The sequence below is a fragment of the Nuphar pumila genome, chromosome 13 (assembly GCF_984573655.1).
Source record: "Nuphar pumila chromosome 13, dmNupPumi1.hap1.1, whole genome shotgun sequence".
NCBI classification, from domain to species: domain Eukaryota; kingdom Viridiplantae; phylum Streptophyta; class Magnoliopsida; order Nymphaeales; family Nymphaeaceae; genus Nuphar; species Nuphar pumila.
The window spans coordinates 89973600-89994059 of NC_143261.1; the positions used below are offsets into that span (position 1 = coordinate 89973600).

General features: G+C 38.0%; 1 protein-coding gene across 1 annotated transcript in view; it reads right to left on the bottom strand.

The window, feature by feature from the left end:
* The window catches only part of LOC149819104 (peptidyl-prolyl cis-trans isomerase), a 31545-nt gene extending 13617 nt beyond the window's left edge, over positions 1-17928 (bottom strand). The window contains exons 1-3 of the mRNA XM_089984272.1: positions 17311-17928; positions 16194-16292; positions 9455-9499 (exon numbers count right to left, since the gene is read on the bottom strand). Of these exons, the coding sequence (XP_089840398.1) occupies positions 9455-9499; positions 16194-16292; positions 17311-17694 (528 nt within the window). The 5' untranslated portion in view covers positions 17695-17928. The remainder of the gene's footprint in view (positions 1-9454; positions 9500-16193; positions 16293-17310) is intronic.
* Positions 17929-20460: the final 2532 nt, after the last annotated feature.

Genomic DNA, 20460 nt, shown 5'->3' on the forward strand with positions numbered 1-20460 from the left:
CCTATGGTTGTCCAAGAGTTGCCAGTCGAGGAAGCGGGAGCGGGAAGCGGGAAGCGAGGCACATCTAAAATTTTAGAAAGCGGGAAGCACGAGACGACTTAGGAGCGAACCGGGAAGCGTCTCGAAAGCGACCCGGAAGCGACCTAAGAAGCGAAGAAGGAAGCGACATAGGATTCGAACGAGAAGCGAAAGGGAAGCGAATAAGAATCGAAAGGGAAGCGAAAATGTGGTTTTGATTAACATTTCAAGAGCTTAGAAAATGGTTTTGATTAACCTTTCTGCTATTGATGCTTAGAAAATTCTAGAGGGATGAATGAAGAAGATGGGTTTTGGTAAACGTGGTTTAAAAAAAGACTTGGTCCCAAGTTTGAACTATAGACAACTTAACCAAGGTCCATCAACTTGTAACACTATTAAGTATGAATTACATAAGTAGGTATTATCTTTGGCATTCCCAACCATTCAAATTATGAAATCAAATTCTTGTTGACAGGCCTTTACATTGAAAACCAAATAAGTTACCCCGTGGCATGTGTTTCAAAATTTAAATAGCTCATGTTTCCACAAACTGCTGAGACAATGAGATTACATTTATCTCAATATCACATGGATATGGCCATATATAGGGGATATAAACATTTTATGCATTTGGTCAAAATTAATATTCACAATGTTGTACAATAGTATTGTCCGGCTGCCACACCGAGTTTCACTTGGCCGAAATTGGAGTCAAGATTAACTATATAATTTCCACTATAAAATGTAAAACTACATTAAATATTCTTGTTATCAGTTACATGAAATAAAAAGGACAAGAGAGGGGGGAATCTTCTGAGAATGTCAGCAATAAAAATTAACTAAAATGGCATGATTTTCTTGTCCAATATGAGGAGCAATATAAATCATGTATGTGTGTCTTGTTACCTATTCCAACAAAAAAATGACCATTAAAAGGTTATGAGCAAAAAATATGAAGTACGACATGGACCTAGGAAGTATAATAAAAAAACTTTGTTGATGAAATATTTAATTCTGTGGTGAAAATAGGAATAGGAGAAGAGAACTGCCTGTCTTAGCAGGGTCATAAGATCTCCACCAACACAATATTCCAACACAATATTCTAATACCAGCCATAAATGTGCCGAAGTTTCATACCGATTACTGCTGACAGGCCAGCAAGGCCATTAGCAAGGTGGGAACTCAATCCCACCTAACCGATTACTGTTGGCAGTGTAATGAAATAAGCGGAAGAAACCAAGAATGCTAAAGCATTCACTATGTCCCACACGGACAAATGCAACAAGCACAAGAGAGAAAATCCACTAAGGGATATACAAAGGGCCTTATAAAAAGGCTACACACATGAAAAATAATATCACTATTATTGAAGAGGAGCTCTCAAGAGCAATACAACATACATGGGGGGTTCCCCCTATTTATAAGAAGAGGAGACCAAAGGGGCTCCCAATAGAGTCGTTGGGAGCCCCCAACGGTCACATATGTGACCGTTGGGGGCCCCAACGACTCCATTGTGGGGCCCCTTTTCGATATCCAAAAAATACAAAAATAAAAATAAAAAGAAAAATAAAAAATAGTGAAATACGAGAAACAAAATAAGTACCCCTATGGGGTACTTTGTGAAATGACCATAATACCCCTATCGGGTATTATGGTATTATTACATATGTTTTAACACCCCCCCTCAAACTTTACGGGGGAATGACCGAAAGTTTGCCAAGGAGGAACATGAAGCGAGGAGCAGGCAGGGCTTTGGTGAAGAAATCAGCAAGTTGATATTCTGAAGTGACATATGGCAGTGTTACTGTCCCACAAAGATATTCATCATGTACATAATGACAATCCATTTCAATATGTTTCGTCCTCTCATGGAAAGTGTGGTTGCTGGCAATGTAGATAGCACTTTTGTTGTCGCAACAAAGCTTCGAAGCCCCGGTAATTTTGACTCCCATATCTTGAAGAAGACTTTGAAGTCACACCAGCTCCATTGTAGTGGTTGCCATAGCCCTGTATTCTGCTTCAGTAGAAGACAATGAGACTTTCTGCTGTTTCTTGCACCTCCAAGCAATTAGCGAATCTCCTAGGAACACACAAAAGCCAGTAGTTGAGATTCGATCATTTGGGTTTCCTCCCCAGTCAGCATCAGTATAAGCTAGTAAATCTAAGGAAGAGATTGAGGATAGGAATAGCCCTTTAGTCAAAGTATTTTTAATATATCGAATGATCCGGAGCACAGCACTCATATGCACAGATGTAGGAGCATGCTGAAATTGGCTTGCAGAGTGCACAGCATGAGCAATATCGGGCCTGGTGATAGTCAGATAGGTGAGGGAGCCTATGAGTTGCCTGTAGGGCGTAGGATCGTCCAGCAGAACTCCATCCTCCAGTCGTAGTTTAGCATTGATAACCTCGGGAGTCTCCACCTTTTTATCATCTGAAATCCCAGATTTGTAGCATATGTCTGCAGCAAGCTTCATCTGTGACAGTATATACCCTCGAGGAGAGTATGCAACTTCTATACCAAGAAAGTACCTGAGAAAACCCAGATCAGACATATCAAAATTATGTTTTAACATATTTTTAACTTTAAGAATACCGCTTTCATCATTGCCAGTGATGATCATATCATCAACATAAAGCAGAAGGATGATGATACTATTACCTGCATTTTTAACAAAAAGAGCAGTGTCAGTATAACATGAGCGAAATCCCAATTGTAACATGATAGCACTAAATCTATCATATCAAGCCTTAGGGGCTTGTTTAAGACCATATAAGGCTTTTAATAACCGAAGGGTTTGACCTTGGTTAACACTGATTCCCGGCGGAGGATCCATATATACTTCTTCATTCAACTGACCATTAAGAAAGGCATTTTTAACATCTAATTGGAATATAGGCCATTTCTTAGATGATGCTACCGCAATTAAAGTTCTAACGCTTGTCATGCGAGCCACGGGAGCAAAAGTCTCCTCATAATCGATGCCATATTCTTGTGAGTATCCCTTAGCAACTAATCTAGCTTTATAGCGCTCTAGGGAACCATCACTTTTTGTTTTGACTTTGTAGACCCATCGACATCCTATAGCTTTCTTATTTGGAGGAAGGTGAACTATTTCCCAAGTTTTAGCTTTATTTAAAGCATCTAGTTCAACTTTCATTGCTTCAACCCAATGAGGTATACTTTTTGCTTGATTATAATGGGAGGGTTCATAGTAAGAATGCAAGGCTATTAGACAAGCTCTATATTTAGGTGAAAGAGTTTCATATGAGACAAACCTATTAGGTGGAATTGATTCTCTAGAAGAACGCCTAAGGGAGGTTTCTTCTAGGGGTTCATTAAGCCGCAAGAATTTTTCTAAAGCACTAATAGGTTGGGCTTCCTCACGCCGAGTGTATACTTGGAGATTGTCACCATTAGTTGGTGATACATCATCATCATGAGAATCATGAGTATTTTCTAAAATTTCCGGATGACTCAAAGAGTCATCATTTGAATCTTCTAAAAGATCATTGATAAACATATAATCAATTTCATTTGATTTTTCCAATATGTCAAATCCATTTTCATCTTCTAAAAAGGTTACATCTTTGGAGACAAATAACTTATTGTTTTTATGATCAAAGCATCTATAGCCTTTTTGATTTTCACCGTATCCTAAAAATACACATTCTATTGCTTTAGGTGACAATTTATCTCTTTTATGTAAAAGAACAAAGCATTTACACCCAAAAATCCGAAGACGATTGTAGTCGGGTGTCATATTAAAAAGTTTTTCATAAGGAGAGATATTATTCAATTTTGAAGATGGCATCCTATTGATTAAATAGGTGGAGGTTAACACGGCTTCGGCCCAAAAAATTTTAGGAATATTTTTAGAAATGAGTAAGGATCTAATGGTTTCCAAAATATGCCTATGTTTTCTTTCCGCTAGACCGTTTTGTTGAGGAGTTCTTGGGCAAGATTTTTGATGACAAATGCCATGTTGTTTTAGATATGCTTGAAAATCATTTGATAAGTATTCTCCACCCGAATCGGATCTAAGAATGGATATTTGACTTTGAAATTGATTTTGAATTTTTGCATGGAATTCTTTAAAGAAGTTAAAAACTTCCGATTTAAAGTTAAGAAAATAAATCCATACATATCTAGTATAATCATCAATAAAAGTAACATAATATGAATAACCACCTTTAGATAGAACCGGAGATGGCCCCCAAACATCGGAATGCACCAATTCAAAAGGTCTTGTTGTCACAAAGGATCTAATAGGAAAAGGAGTAGACTTCATTTTGCCAAAAATGCAATCTTTGCAATTGATATCTTTTTCTTTACAAAACTTGTGTCCAAAAGGAAAAAGATACATTTTAGAGTAACTTGGATGTCCAAGCCTTTTATGTCAAGTTTCAATATTTTTGTCTTGGACATAAGTACAAAATGAGGTATTTGGAAGCATTAAATTATCCATAAAATAAAGGTCTCCCTTCCTATGGCCTTGCCCAATCCGCTTCCCGGACCGGAGATCCTGCACAAAGCACCCTTGGGATGAAAAAGATATTTCACATCCATGGTCGGCTATTTGAGAAACGGAAAAGAGGTTAAGATTTAATTTTGGAACTATTCTAACTTTTGGAACAAGGAAATTTTGAACATTTTTAGAATCAAGAGTTCCAACACCATTTATTTTGAGAAAAATTCCATCGGCCGTAGAGACACAAGACATTTTTGAATTGGTGTGCACATTGGTTAATGCATTTTCATGAGGGGTCATGTGAAAAGAAGCTCCGGAATCTAAAATCCAAGAGTACGTACCGGGAGGTGATGATGAGGCAATGGCGGCACCGGAGGTGGAAGAAGTGACCTTTAAGATTTGTTGAAGAGCCAAAGAGATTTGTCCAAGAGTGTCTTTGAGATCCCCGTTCTTGCCGTCATCTTCTTTGGTGGTGGATTCTTCAACGGAAGCCACCTTTGGCTTGAATGCCCCATTTAGCTTTGGGCAAACGGGTTTAATATGTCCCGGCTCATAACAATGGTGACACATAATCATTTTTCTTCCACCACTCCCTTGCTTACCAAAATGAGGTGGTTTGTATGTTTTAACATGATTGCCGGGTTTAGATACGGCAAGAACTTCCTCTATGCTTTTACCCATGCTATGCCTAGTCTCTTCTTGAGTAATCTTGGCAATAGCTTCTTCTAAGGGAGGAAACGTGGATCTATGGAGAAGTGAGGATCTCACTTGTTCAAATTCGGGACGAAGCCCAAATAAAAATTGAAACAATCTATCTTGTTCCATTTGTTTTTGTCTTAGAACCACATCCTCCATAGATACCCATTTAGGCTCTAAAAGAGCCAATTCATCCCACAAAGGATTTAGAGCACTATAGTAATCTTGTATGCTCATGTCACCTTGTTTTGTGGTTCTTACTTCTTCTTGCAAGAAATAAGCTCTTGCAAGATCCTTTTGGGTAAACATACCCTTCATAAAAAACCAAGCTTCATTTGCCCAGCGGAATTTTGCAATATTTGCACATACCTTAAGTTCGACATTATTCATAAACCATGCAAGGATTTTTGCATGGTTGCTCTCCCAATCTTCCATTTGATGATTATAATCTTCAATGGCCTTGAGACGAGCATCGCCTTCAAGTGCTTTCTCTTGATCTCCTTCCATCTTTGTGAGCTTAAGTTGGGGTTCCGAAACGGTTCCCATTACATAACCCCAAAGCTTCTTGCCTTTGAAATTATTCTCCATTGCGGATGCCCACATCATGTAATTTTTTCCATTGAGTTTGAATGATAGATCGATCTTGACTTCCATTGCTACACAAGGAAGATGTGAGAAAGAAAGGAAGTAGAGAGAGACAAGATTTTACCTTTAGAAGATCTTATGGCTCTGATACCATGTAATGAAATAAGCAGAAGAAACCAAGAATGCTAAAGCATTCACTATGTCCCACACGGACAAATGCAACAAGCACAAGAGAGAAAATCCACTAAGGGATATACAAAGGGCCTTATAAAAAGGCTACACACATGAAAAATAATATCACTATTATTGAAGAGGAGCTCTCAAGAGCAATACAACATACATGGGGGGTTCCCCCTATTTATAAGAAGAGGAGACCAAAGGGGCTCCCAATAGAGTCGTTGGGAGCCCCCAACGGTCACATATGTGACCGTTGGGGGCCCCAACGGTCACATATGTGACCGTTGGGGGCCCCAACGACTCCATTGTGGGGCCCCTTTTCGATATCCAAAAAATACAAAAATAAAAATAAAAAGAAAAATAAAAAATAGTGAAATACGAGAAACAAAATAAGTACCCCTATGGGGTACTTTGTGAAATGACCATAATACCCCTATCGGGTATTATGGTATTATTACATATGTTTTAACAGGCAGGCCAGCAGAGCAAGGTGGGAACTCAATCCCACCTGACCGATTAGCTGTTGGCATGCCAGCATGGCCATTAGCAAGGTGGGAATGAGCTTCCCAAAAAGCCAGACTGGAGTCAGCATGAATGAAGGGGAAAACATCGGCGAGTCTGATAGAAAACCCATGTCGACCCCTTTTCACCGAGGACCCAGTAGAGAGAGTGAGAGAGCGTGAGAGAGAGGAGAAAGAAGAAATAGAATAAGAGAAGAGAAGTGAGCGTACCTGAATGGATTCATCGCCAAAAGTAGGGAGGAGGTCGCCGGAGGAGGTCGCTGGAACTCAAAACTCGCCGAAAACTCGAGAGAGAGAGAGAGAGAGAGAGAGACTCGGATGCGTGAAAAAACAAAACCCTAAGCCCTCAAGGTTTTGTTTTTTCACAGGTTTTGTAAAATGTTGATTTTACCCTTAGTAAAGCACACGTGTAAAAAAAAATATTTAAGGGCAAACTAGTCATAACCTTGAAAAGCATCCCCTTTAAAGGGAAGCGCGTCTCCCTTTAAAGGGGGACGCGAACATGCACTTCCCCACGCGCTTCCTTAATGAAACATGCTCTCGGGGAAGCACGCTTCCCCTATCCCATGGATGCTTCCGGTAACTCTGGGTTGTCCACCCAATAAGATATTTCTACCATTCTGCTTCTGGTTAATGGACACGCCTTCATATTCTTCAATTTTGACATCTTTAGCCTTCAGCAAAATTGGTGGGATCACATCAATGCTAGGACTTCTCTCTGATGAGAGTGCATCACTAATCAAGTCTATTTTAGCAATCTTGTTGGAAAAAAATTTGTTGAACAAGATAATATATGTTTAACACTCCCAAGAAGGCAATACATAAAACTCTCAAGCAAGGTTGTAGTGTATCATAACCCGTATTGGTTGGGCCCAAAATAAGATACCTATCGTATCATAAAAAACAGTAAATAAAAAAAAACTCTAAAAAATTAGAAAAAAAAAGCAAAAATTCTAAAAAAGTCATCACACAAAAAAATGATGAAATGCACAAAATGCAACCATAAAATCACATATGAAGCATTTATGTCTCTATGAGCTACATAAGACATCATCAATCATCAACTATCTCACAAAAACAATGCAAAATATTAATAGGGTTTTTTTACCTTAACCCACTTCCATGAGTGGAAAAATGGTGAAAATGCACTCTTTCTTGATGAAATCGCAAACGCCCTCTCCTTTGTACACGGATCGACCCCTAAATTGCTCTGACGGCACCTAGGGTGCGTGGATACCTCTCTAATGGCCTCTACACAAATGAAAGAGTCGGCCCTCAAGAGTTGTTTAAAACTCAAATAATTATTTTTCAGCCCTTTTAAAGTGCACCGACACTGTATCATATGATACAGGCTCGTATCATACAATATGTATGATACAGATACGATACGCACTCGTATCGCGATACGAGAAGTTGAAGTGGATTCATGGATAACAGAAAAATATAAATGCAGCATAAAATCAAGTATGAAATAACAAATAAGTCATCCATCTTAAGAGAGAATATCAGTTCAATAAGAATGATAAGAATTATTTATAATGTGTTGGTGAATAATGATTCTTCTCCACCACAATTGAAAACTTTTAATAGTAGAGGAACCATAAAGTTGGACACAGAAAAAAAACAGATGGATGTCAAAGTAACTAAACCTTGAAGGAACATTCCCGAAGTAATCAAAGGTAAGGCAAGAGATCCTGACATATTATCAAAAGATATTTTAAGTGTCCAAACTTGTTGCTATAGTAGCATATATATTATATGAAACAGAGGAATCAAAGAAAAGAACTATGATTTTGACAAATTTGTTGAGTTTGGAAAACAGAAATAATTAAAATAGCCCCACAGCTGTCTTGCGTAAAGTTATGGCAGGTTTCTTCCCAAACTATCCTCCATGTTTCTTGTAACTCTAATAAATACCCCTGCTTTGTATGAATGCGAGCATGAACTGTTCAGCTTCACTTTCAGAGTCTCAGACTGTACTCCCACTCACCATACAATCATCTAAAAGAAACCACGGTTCCCACCTTAGGGTGCAAGTAGGGAAATAGAAGACATTTGAGATGGCCAAAGTTAGCACAATGAAGTGCCAGCCTCTGTTAAATTGAAAATGTAATTACCTATTCACAGTGATTATATTACTGTCAAGTAGAAGAAAATGGCCTCAAACATAGGTAGGGGCGCCTAAATATGATCGGATAAGTCAGATTTATTTCCTCATCATGGAGACACCATAATTTTAAGTATTTCAACACACAAATAGGTAACACACTCAATGTTTCAATTGAATTTGCCAGTGAACACAAATGGACAAATCGCTCAAAGAGTTATACTCAAAGATCTTACTGCCTGATTGTGGCATGGTAGTAAAAGACAATTTCATGGGCTACAAATATTTTTAGAACCAACGGAATCAATATCCTGCAAAAATCAAGGAAATAATATTGCTAACAAATACTAACAGTGCCCTTTACTCATTTTTCTAGATTATGAATTCCGCTTTTCATTTATATTCATAAAGCAAAATTCCTCCATGAAATAGGATCTCAGCACCGCAAACTGGGCATGGAGTTAATATTTTCAATTACAAACAATCCTCAGAATTGAGGACTCTCTGATGATAAGGACTCCTCTGACTTACCTGTGCAATCCTACGACTTGCACTAGGGTGGAGATATGAGAGATTTGGACCAAACATAGTGATATTATGAAGAGTGGAACTGACAAAAAATCACATTACAAGCAACAATTCCTTAGAAGCATGTGCAAATAAAGTAGCGAAAAGTAACATCCCAAGTACCAGATTCCAAATTTAGGAAACATGATACGCCACTATAAGCAAAAAAGGAAGAATGAGACACCAAATAACACCAAACAGGGAGTAAGTAAATTCCAAAATAATGAACAATAGATACAACTGTGCAAACATTAAAAAAGGAATCTCAAGGAGAATGAGTAATCTTACCAATCCGAAAACAATTACTTACTTTGATATGAAGATTGCCATATTGTGTCTCGAGATAGACAATTCCCTTTCAGAGCAGGAAAAAGAAAATGTCAAATTACAAGCTATTCTAAGAATACATTAATGTGTGAAGACCAATGAAGCAAACTGCATACGTGGAATATGAACAAAGAAGATTGTATAAGATGACCACAATAACAAAATCAACCATGCTTAGCAGCTGCAAGGCCGTCCTGACATCCTCTTGCAGACAACTCAAGTTTGATCATGGTATTCTCCATAACTTCAAATTAACCATTTCTGGTCAAAGATAATTGACAAAATGAAGCTTCTTCTCACTCATGAAAAAGAGAGACATACTAATATTAGTGTTACAAAAAAGGTAAAAAAAGAAATAGACTTCTCTGCACCATGATATGCTTGTTAAAATATATGTAATTCATATATATATATATATATATATTTATATATATATTTATATATATAATACCCGATAGGGGTATTTTTGTCATTTCACAAGTACCCGATAGGGGTACTTGTTTTTCTTATTTTATTTTTCTCTTTATTTTTTGTAAATCATATTTTTTTATTTTTTGTTTTTTTGCTCACACAAAAGGGGCCCCACCATGTAGTCGATGGGGCCCCCAACGACTACATGGGGAGCCCCCTATGTGGCTCTCCTTTTAAGGCCTCTTGGCCCTTCCCCTCTCCTTCTCTTGTGTATAAATAGGGGTGAACCCCTCTTGTATTTCTCACTCTTGAGAGCTCTCTCTCTTTCAATAAGAGACATTTATATTTTTATGTTGTGTTGTCTTTTGTGGGTTTGGGTATTAGCCCTTGTTGTTTGTTCATTAGTGGATGTTGTAAGTGCCTAGTGCACTCTTTGCTTTTCCGCATATTTCATTACATGGTATCAGAGCCTTGTGTATGCTGTTCTTCTTAATATAGCTAGTTGTGTAGCTATATTTTTTTTCTTGTTATATCTCTCTTCTTTTCATCCTCTTGTAAGTGATTATTATGGAAGGAGAACAAAAGATTGATCTCTCCTTCAAGCTCAATGGCTCCAACTACATGATGTGGGCCGCCGCCATGGAAAACAACCTCAAGGGGAAAAAGCTTTGGGGATACGTTATGGGCACTATTCCGGAACCGCAACTTCAACTAACTAAGATGGAAGGTGATCAAGAGAAAGCTCTTGAAGGAGATGCCCGCATGAAGGCCATTGAAGATCACCAATCTAAAATAGAAGATTGGGAAAGTAAGCATGCCAAGATTCTTGCTTGGTTCATGAACAATGTGGAGCTCAAGATTTGCGCCAACATTGCCAAATTTCGGATGGCAAATGAAGCATGGTTCTTCATGAAAGGTATGTTTACCCAAAAAGACTTTGCTCGTCAATTCTTTCTTCAAGAAAAAATCCGGACTATCAAGCAAGGAGAAATGAGTGTTAGGGACTACTTTAGCACTCTTAGCCCTCTATGGGATGAGCTATCTTTACTAGAACCAAAATGGGTTTCTAGTATAGATGTGGAATTAAGGAGAGAACAAATGGAAAAAGAACACTTTTTCCAATTTTTACATGAGCTTAGGCCCGAATATGAGCAAGTTAGATCCTCCCTCTTACATAGATCAAAGTCTCTTCCCTTGGAAGATGCCATAGCCGAAATATGCCAAGAAGAAACCCGTCTTGGCATGATTAAAGGAGGAGATGATGTCTTGGCCGTATCAAAACCCGGCAACCACATGAAAACTTACAAACCTCCACATTTTGGAAGACAAAATAACTATAATGGCAATTATAGAAAAGTCATTTGCCATCTTTGTCAAGAACCGGGTCATATAAGACCTAATTTCCCTAAGTTGAATGAAGCACCGAAAAATAAGGTTGCTTCCGTTGAATAAGCTACTCAAAAGAAAGAGGAAGCAATCAAAGGAAAGGACTTTTTTTTTCTTGCTCAACTATCGGAAGCACTACAAACTCTACTCAAGATTCCATCAACTTCGGGTGCCGCCGTAGCTTCCTCCTCTCCTCCAGGTATGTCGTCTTGGATCCTTGACTCTGGAGCTTCCTTTCATATGACCCCTCTTGAAAATGAGCTTTCCGATTTATGTAATAATTATAAAAACTCCTATGTTTCAACTGCCGATGGTACATCTTTACAAGTAAAAAGTTTTGGAACCTTAAACTTTTCAAAAGATTTCTTTGTGCCAAACGTGAGAGTTGTACCTCAACTTAATTTAAATCTCCTCTCTGTTGCTCAAATATGTGATCATGGATGTAAAATCTCCTTCTCAACTAAGGATTGCTCTATACAGGATCTCCGGTCCGGGAAGCTGATTGGGCAAGGCCATAGGAGGGGAGATCTCTATTACATGAGCAACTTGAAACTCCCCACTAACTCTTTTTGTAACCATGTCCAAGATAAAAATATTGATATTTGGCATCAAAGACTTGGACATCCAAGTTTCTCAAAAATGTACTCCTTTCCATTTGGAAAGAAATTTTGTAATGAGAAACATTTTGTTTGCAAGAATTGTATTTTTGGCAAAATGAAATCTACTCCTTTTCCAAACCGAACCTTTGTGTCCAAAAGACCTTTTGAGTTAGTCCATTCGGATGTTTGGGGTCCTTCTCCCGTCATGTCTAAAGGAGGGTACTCCTATTACGTCACTTTCATCGATGACTACACTAGGTATGTATGGATCTACTTTCTCAATTTAAAATCCGAAGTCTTTGACTTTTTCAAAAAATTTCATATGATAGTTAAAAATCAGTTTTCAAGTAATATCTCTACTCTTAGATCCGATTCGGGTGGAGAATATTTATCAAATGAATTTCAAAACTATTTAGAAGTAAATGAAATTTGTCATCAAAGATCGTGTCCTAGGACTCCCCAACAAAATGGCTTGGCCGAAAGAAAGCATAGACACATCATGGAAACCACTAGGACACTCCTTATTTCCAAAGAAATTCCAAAGAATTTTTGGGCCGAAGCGGCCTTAACCTCAACTTACTTAATAAATAGAATGATATCTTCATCCTTACAAAATACATCTCCATACGAAAAACTATTTGAAAGAACACCCGACTTCAATAGATTAAGAGTCTTTGGATGTAAATGTTTTGTCCTTACTCATAAACGGGACAAATTATCTCCTAAAGCTATTGAATGTGTTTTCTTGGGTTATGGAGAAAATCAAAAGGGTTTTAGATGTTTTGACTTGAAAAATAACAAACTCTATGTATCCAAAGATGTAACATTTTTGAAAAATGAAAATGGTTTTGTGAAAACTAAAGATATTGACGAAAGTGAATATACTTTTTTATTTGATCTTCTATCTCAAGAAGATGAGACTCCTCAAGAAGAGGAAATCTCTAATGTGTCTTTGAATGACCTAGAGGAAATTCCTCTTGATAATGTTATAGATGAGAATAATAGACCAATCCAAACATATGTTAGGCGTGGTCAACAATCTCAGATGAGCGCCTTAGAAAAATACTCTCAAGGATCCAACATAGAAGAAACCTCTTTAAGGAGATCCAGTCGGATCTCCAATCCTCCTAATAGGTTTGTTTCCTATGAGTCCCTAACTCCAAGATATAGAGCATGTCTAATTGTGTTGCATTCATTTCATGAACCCTCACACTATAATGAGGCCAAAGATATTCCCCAATGGGTTGAAGCCATGAACTTAGAGCTTAGCGCCCTTGAAAAAGCAAAAACTTGGGAAATAACTTCGTTACCCACTGGAAGGAAATCAATAGGATGTAGATGGGTCTTCAAAATTAAAACCAAGAGTGATGGTTCATTAGAACGTTATAAAGCACAATTAGTAGCTAAAGGATATGCTCAGGAATATGGAATAGATTATGAAGAAACCTTCGCACCTGTTGCTAGAATGACTAGTGTTAGGACTCTTATTGCTATTGCGTCAGTGAAAAAATGGCCTATCTATCAACTCGATGTTAAGAATGCATTTCTAAATGGCGAATTAAATGAAGAAGTTTACATAGATCCCCCACCTGGAGTATGTATTGGTAAAAATAAGATTCTCAAACTTAAAAAAGGCATTATATGGTTTAAAACAAGCCCCAAAGGCTTGGCATGATAGATTTAGTAATGTAATGACAAGTTTGAATTTTCGTTCATGTTATACTGACACTGCTTTGTTTGTGAAAAGTGCAGGGTCTTCAGTAGTTATTTTACTACTTTATGTTGATGATATGATCATCACAGGAAGTGATGAGCAAGGCATTAATGATATTAAAAAGGTTTTGAAAGAAAATTTTGATATGTCTGACCTTGGTTTCTTAAGATATTTTTTAGGAATTGAAGCGGCGTACTCTCCTCGAGGGTACATTCTCTCTCAGATGAAACTTGTTGCTGACATCTGTTCCAAATCTGGTATCTCCGATGATAAGAAGACAGAAACCCCAGAAGTCATCAATGCAAAATTAAGGTTGGAAGATGGAACACCTCTCGAGGATCCTACTCCCTACCGGCAACTTGTTGGGTCTCTAACCTACTTATCCATCACACGGCCAGACATTGCTCATGTCGTCCACTCTGTCAGTCAGTTTCAACATGCACCTACAACCGTGCACATGAGTGCAGTCTTAAGGATTGTCAGATATATCAAAAATACCATAACTAAGGGAGTTTTTCTTTCTTCTGCCTCGTCACTTGATTTAATTGCTTATACTGATGCAGATTGGGGAGGAAATCCCAATGACCGAGTCTCAACTACCGGATTTTGTGTTTTCTTAGGTGACTCTATGATTTCGTGGAGATGCAAGAAGCAACACAAAGTATCCTTGTCCTCGACGGAAGCAGAATATCGTGCTATGGACACTACAACCATGGAACTTGTGTGGCTAAGAAGCCTCCTCAGTGATATGGGCATTGTCATCTCTACTCCTTCAAAAATGTGTTGCGACAACAAAAGCGCAATCTATATTGCAAGCAATCACACCTTCCATGAGCGTACTAAGCATATTGAGATGGACTGCCATTACGTTCGTGATGAATACCTAAGAGGAACTATAGCACTACCTTACGTCACATCAGAGTATCAGTTGGCGGACTTCTTCACTAAGGCTCTTGCGGCTCCTCGGTTTTTGTTTCTTCTTAACAAGCTTTCGGTTATATCCCCGTAAAGCTTGAGGGAGGGTGTTAAAATATATATAATTCATATATATATATATAATACCCGATAGGGGTATTTTTGTCATTTCACAAGTACCCGACAGGGGTACTTGTTTTTCTTATTTTATTTTTCTCTTTATTTTTTGTAAATCATATTTTTTTATTTTTTGTTTTTTTGCTCACACAAAAGGGGCCCCACCATGTAGTCGATGGGGCCCCCCAACGGTCACATTTGTGACCGTTGGGGGCTCCCAACGACTACATGGGGAGCCCCCTATGTGGCTCTTCTTTTAAGGCCTCTTGGCCCTTCCCCTCTCCTTCTCTTGTGTATAAATAGGGGTGAACCCCTCTTGTATTTCTCACTCTTGAGAGCTCTCTCTCTTTCAATAAGAGACATTTATATTTTTATGTTGTGTTGTCTTTTGTGGGTTTGGGTATTAGCCCTTGTTGTTTGTTCATTAGTGGATGTTGTAAGTGCCTAGTGCACTCTTTGCTTTTCCGCATATTTCATTACAATGCTATATAAATCAAACCTGACTTATTAATCATCAAATACAACTAATTTTGCATTGGATCATCAGAATATTGGTCAGTTATGTTATTGGAGTTTTATATTGCAGTCAATAAATCTTCTAGTAATTGCTAAAAGAGTACACCACTCTCATATTTATTTATTTGCTATAGGCATAGTATTCTCTATGGATGTTGTAAGCAACAATAAGTTCATGCATTGACATCTTTTTGGGCTTAAGGCTTGTATTTAGCATGATTTAAGGGCCCTAAGACAAATTATGCGATCAAATGAACTAGGGCTTATTATTATCATCATCTTTCCAAGACTTGCAACTCCCAGGATCCCTATAGTTGGAAGTTGAACCACTCAAAGATTGCTTGTTCAATTGTTCTTCCTTGACCTTGCTGTCAGTGTTTTCATTCATCAGAAGTTCTCCTTTTGTGATTTTCATGATCTTCTAATCCATATTATCCTCTTTCTAAATTACGGTTTCTCTAATGAACTTGCAACTTGTTTACCACTAATCCCCGCTTCTCTTGTGAATAAAAAGTTCTTTAGTTTCCCTTTTCCAACTTTAGTCAACTCATTTGTTAACAGTCTAAAAAAGTCTATGTTTAAGACTCAGATAATTGACTCAAACCTCCGCGAATGTGGTAGTTCAATAGCATAGGAAACTGAATTACATGAATAAGCTATTTAATGTAATATTCACAAAGCAAAAATGCAGGTTCTGCAGTGTGATCTTCATTGCCAATGGGATGATATGGTAAACCCTATCCAAATCTTAGATAATCCTTTTAGGATCAACTCCAGTATAAAATTAAGATGGTTTCATCAAAAGCTGAGTCAGCTAAGTTCTCATTTAACTAGGTTCCCCAGATTGTGCAAAAGCCTGTGCCTAACTCCTCTCTTTTTTATGCATGAGCCCAAATGTTTGACACTGGAAAATACTCATTAATACAGATTGTTAATAATTAATGAAAAAGTTAGTTTTTAGAGCACGGCAAGTACAGTTAATAGAGAAAAGGATGTACTTTATATTTTTTACATAATACTGGATGATATAAAATCAATGAGATCACTCTGAAAAGAAACCATACCTCTCCTTTCCCATAGACGATCCCAGAAGTCCAGATAACTTTTTGTTCTGCCAATTGCTTATCTGGGTCCAATATATCTTTTTGCTTCTTCAACCAACACTAGAAGGAGAAAAAAGATTGAGCACCAGTTAACAATTTCAATTTAACAGATGCATGAAGTATGTTTCCAATCAAATCTAAAGAAGATCAGTTAGAGTGACATTAAGGCCTTAACATAAGAAAAAAGTTTGCGAAGCTTGATACCTTGCAAAATACACTTTACTAGTCCATTAGCTCCATGAAATGTTACAAACTAAAAACTGAATATCATCGACTCAGAAATAAGCTGTGCAGACGAAGAACAGCCATGCATCACTGATGAAACATAGATTGCATTTCTAAGTTGATGTAACAGATTCCATACAAATGCACTTATACATATTCTTACTCTACAAGAACGATAGACTATCGTCCATATGCAAACAAAAGTAAGGGGCATGTCAGTATAAAAATAAAAGATATTTAGGTGGATGAGCCTCTCAGATAAAGAAACTCACCATCTGAGCAGAGAAACTGCATCTAGTTCCTCTTGTTCAGACAGCAAGAAGGTGAAAAGGATGCATGTCCGCGCAGAAGCTTGCTTCTGTTAAAAGATTAAAAGATGAGCATAGTGGCACTTCTCTATGAGCTAGCGTGGTTCTTGACATTATCATGTAACCGAGTACAAATATCACTCTGTCAAGAAGAAACCACACCACAAAACCATGAAACCCAGTTTCAATTCCCATTTCTAGGCATAACCAGAAATAAAAAATGCAAAAACATATGAAGAAGCAACTCAAACATTTCCCAATTAGTCACCACTTTCAATTATAGGTTGAATTCTAAGCAATCATATATAAACTCCCTAAGCATGTTCACAAACAAGTGAAAACAAAGAATCTGAAATTTTGCATTTGTAACTCATAAAAACAATCACAGATAAAAAAAAACTTACTTCCCCAATTTACAAGTCACCATTATAAATAATCATATATAAACTTCCTAACCATGTTCACAAACAAGTGAAACCAAAGAATCTGAAAATTTGCATGTTACAAGTCATAAGAACAATCACAGAAATAAAGAAAAAACTTACCTCCCCAAACTTCTCCCCACATTTCTCCCTATCCCCACAAAACACCCAAGAGTTGCACAAGCAAGGCCCGTCTCCGCTGCACATGGCCTTGCACGCCCCACAGCACTGCTCCGAGCTATTGAACCTAAAATCCGTTCCCCACTTCACAGTAGGACCCCACAACTCCAAATTCTCAACCCCCTTGCAGCATCCAGACCCAGAATCGCCGGCGCCGGCCGCTGATTCACCGGCCGTGGAGCGATTGCCGTCGAATTGCGAGGGTGCAGGAGATCTCAGAGCAGACAATGGGATGTAAACCAGGAAGAACGAGACCAAGGAGATCAAAAGCAAGGCCGGTAAGCCCAAACGCATATTGCCATCGTTGTCAAGGTGTCTTCTGCCCATCTCAATGACACCTTCTCTTGATCCTCCCTGCTGAGTTCCTCAGAAATCAATGGGAAATCATGATTTTGGCGGACACCCAATTGAGTTTTGGGGATTCTGAGATTGCCCAAGTGCACCAGAGTTGGGGAGATTGTCTCGGATTGGAGAAGGATGGTTCCTGGGTCTCCTATGTTAAATCACCACTAACAGAAAGGTGGCAGGGGAAAAATTGCTCAGAAAACAAATTCAGAAGGATCGAACCGTGGGCGTTGAAATCTTGCACTAAATTGTCCCCCAAAAAAAAACAGCATTAATTGCACATTCCAGAAATGAAAAAGATTCCAATTTTCGGTTGATTCATTCAACAAGAACTTCCGAGTTTTTGTATGATTCGGTTCGTTTTTTCGAGTCTAATCGTGTCTCGACTCTCGATGCCCAATGGGTACGTGCCCGGTCTCAGACGTGAAAAGATCAGGTGCAAGTGCAATATGATTGCACAAATATTTGTCCATTGAGTCACCCTCCATCTTGGGGACAGGCCTGTCTCATTAAAAAAAATGGGTTAAAGTTTAATGCCCTGGATTTGAATAATCATACAGAATCGTATAGCTGGCATTGAATTGTAAGTAATTTAAATATAGACTTATTGCCTCTAAAATAATAGTGATTTCTTTTTTTATTCAACCCCTTGAAGCTAAAACTATAGCCCAAACGTGCACCACCACCAATCTTTTGAGGAAAGAACAATGAAGATTTTGGAAAAAGAGAGGATGGATCAGCAAGAGAAGATTGAAGAGTAAGGTCAGAAGGAAGCAAAAGGAAATTTTTGTTAGTCAAAAAGGTGGTAGAAATAGATTCATCAAAAAAAGGTTTAGAAAGAGGGAAATGATGAAACCATAGTGACAAAAGTTTAAAATGGCAAGTTAACGTCAAGATTTTTCTCGTGAGAATTTGAAAATTTTTATTTATCTCGAGTTTTTTAGAAAAAAAATATTGGTTAAAAATTAATTAATTAGTATTTAATTAATATGGGGTCAAAATAAAATTTTAAAAAATGATGTGGGTTTAAGGTCTTGTACAAAATTGAAACTTCTAAATAAAACCATTTAAAACTTCAAAATATGGGTTTAATTTACATTGGAGACCTTTCTTATTCTCAACTCATTTAAAGCTTTTAATTTTCAAGATAGATTTTAGGAAACTGTTTTCTATTATCAACACTTTCCAAAGTTGTCTTGTTGAGAAACTGGTTTTATGTTTTTAATGGATGAGAGAAAGTTTTATTACCATTAAAAAGAGAGAGATGCATTAAAAGATAGTTTAATGATAATTTACTTACTTGAAAATAATGTTGTTCAATGCATTTTAAATGAATTTAAAGCAAGTACGGGCCTCTTTTTTTATTTTAAATCTCGTGATAAAAACATAATCCTTATAAAAACGTGATATTTAGGTTTTGTCAAAAATATCGTGATGTTTTGAAAATATCACGGGAGTTTTAAGTTTATAACACAGATAATATATCACGTTTTTTCATAATATTTTTAAAATATCACCGATATTTGTAATGGATGAAACTAATATGCTGAATCTCTCTGAAGATGATATCATGCTTTAGATGTAATTTACTAAATATTGTAACCCTCATTTGACTGTAAAACATAGGAAGGAAATTAAAATAAATAACATGAAACACATTCATTTGTCCCATAAACACCAAATAGTTAAAGGATCACATTAACAAAGTATCTAGCTGCCCCTTCATTCGCCCCATAATTAGTTCCTTGTAAAAACTCCCTTACAAATAGGTAGGGATGGCAGTGGACCGGGGGACAACGGCCCCCCGCCTCACCTCGTTTGGACCAGGAATGAAGGGCATGAAACGGGGATGAAGGCTAAAATCTATCCCCGTGCGGGGATGGACTTATGCTTTCCCCCGCCCCGTCCCCTTCCCAATTCCTGCCTTGCCCTGCCCCACCCCGCCCCGTCCCCAATCCTTCAAAAGATGACTAGAGACCGCGAGGGGAAACGGGGCCCTGCCCCGCCTCACCCCCGTTTGGACCAGGGATGGAGGACATAAAACGATGATGGAGGCAGGGATGGAGGTTTGGATTTTGAGACAGGGCGGGGGTGGAGACCTTGTCCCCCGCCCCCACCCTGGTCCACTGCCATCCCTACAAATAGGGGTGTCAACAGGCCTGGTTTACCCAGACCTGACCCGAACGAAACCCTATAGGGTCCAGGTATGGTGATAAATAAAAAGACCTGATTAAGACCTGGTATGGATCCAAGGTCCAATTAATACATGGACCCGTGTATAGTTTGTGAAATTTTATACCAGTCCCTACCCGAGTTTTGATTAAGACTCACAAAATTTTAATGTAGAAATCATAAAAAATATGGTTTTACCGGGTATAATCTGAGTTTGGTTCATGTAGTTTTTATTGGGTCCGAATATGTTTTTACTTATAGTAGACCCAATTAGAATCGGATCCAAACCCAATACCATACCCGAAAATCTGTTCCAAGTCTGGTTCCACTTGGGTCCGAACCAAACCCGAGCCCTTGACACCCCTACTTACAAATGACAGTACCCGTTTCTTCCTCGGCTCTCGTCCAATCAAAAAGACCACACATGAATGAATGTGCCTTGCGTTTGATACTTCTCAAGATTTTGGTTGTTTTTTTTTTCTTGCAGCTAACCTCACAGATGTGATCTATATGTTTTCTTAGAGTGAATCTGCTCTTAGATCATCCAATTATAATAAGTATGAGAGATTTTTATAA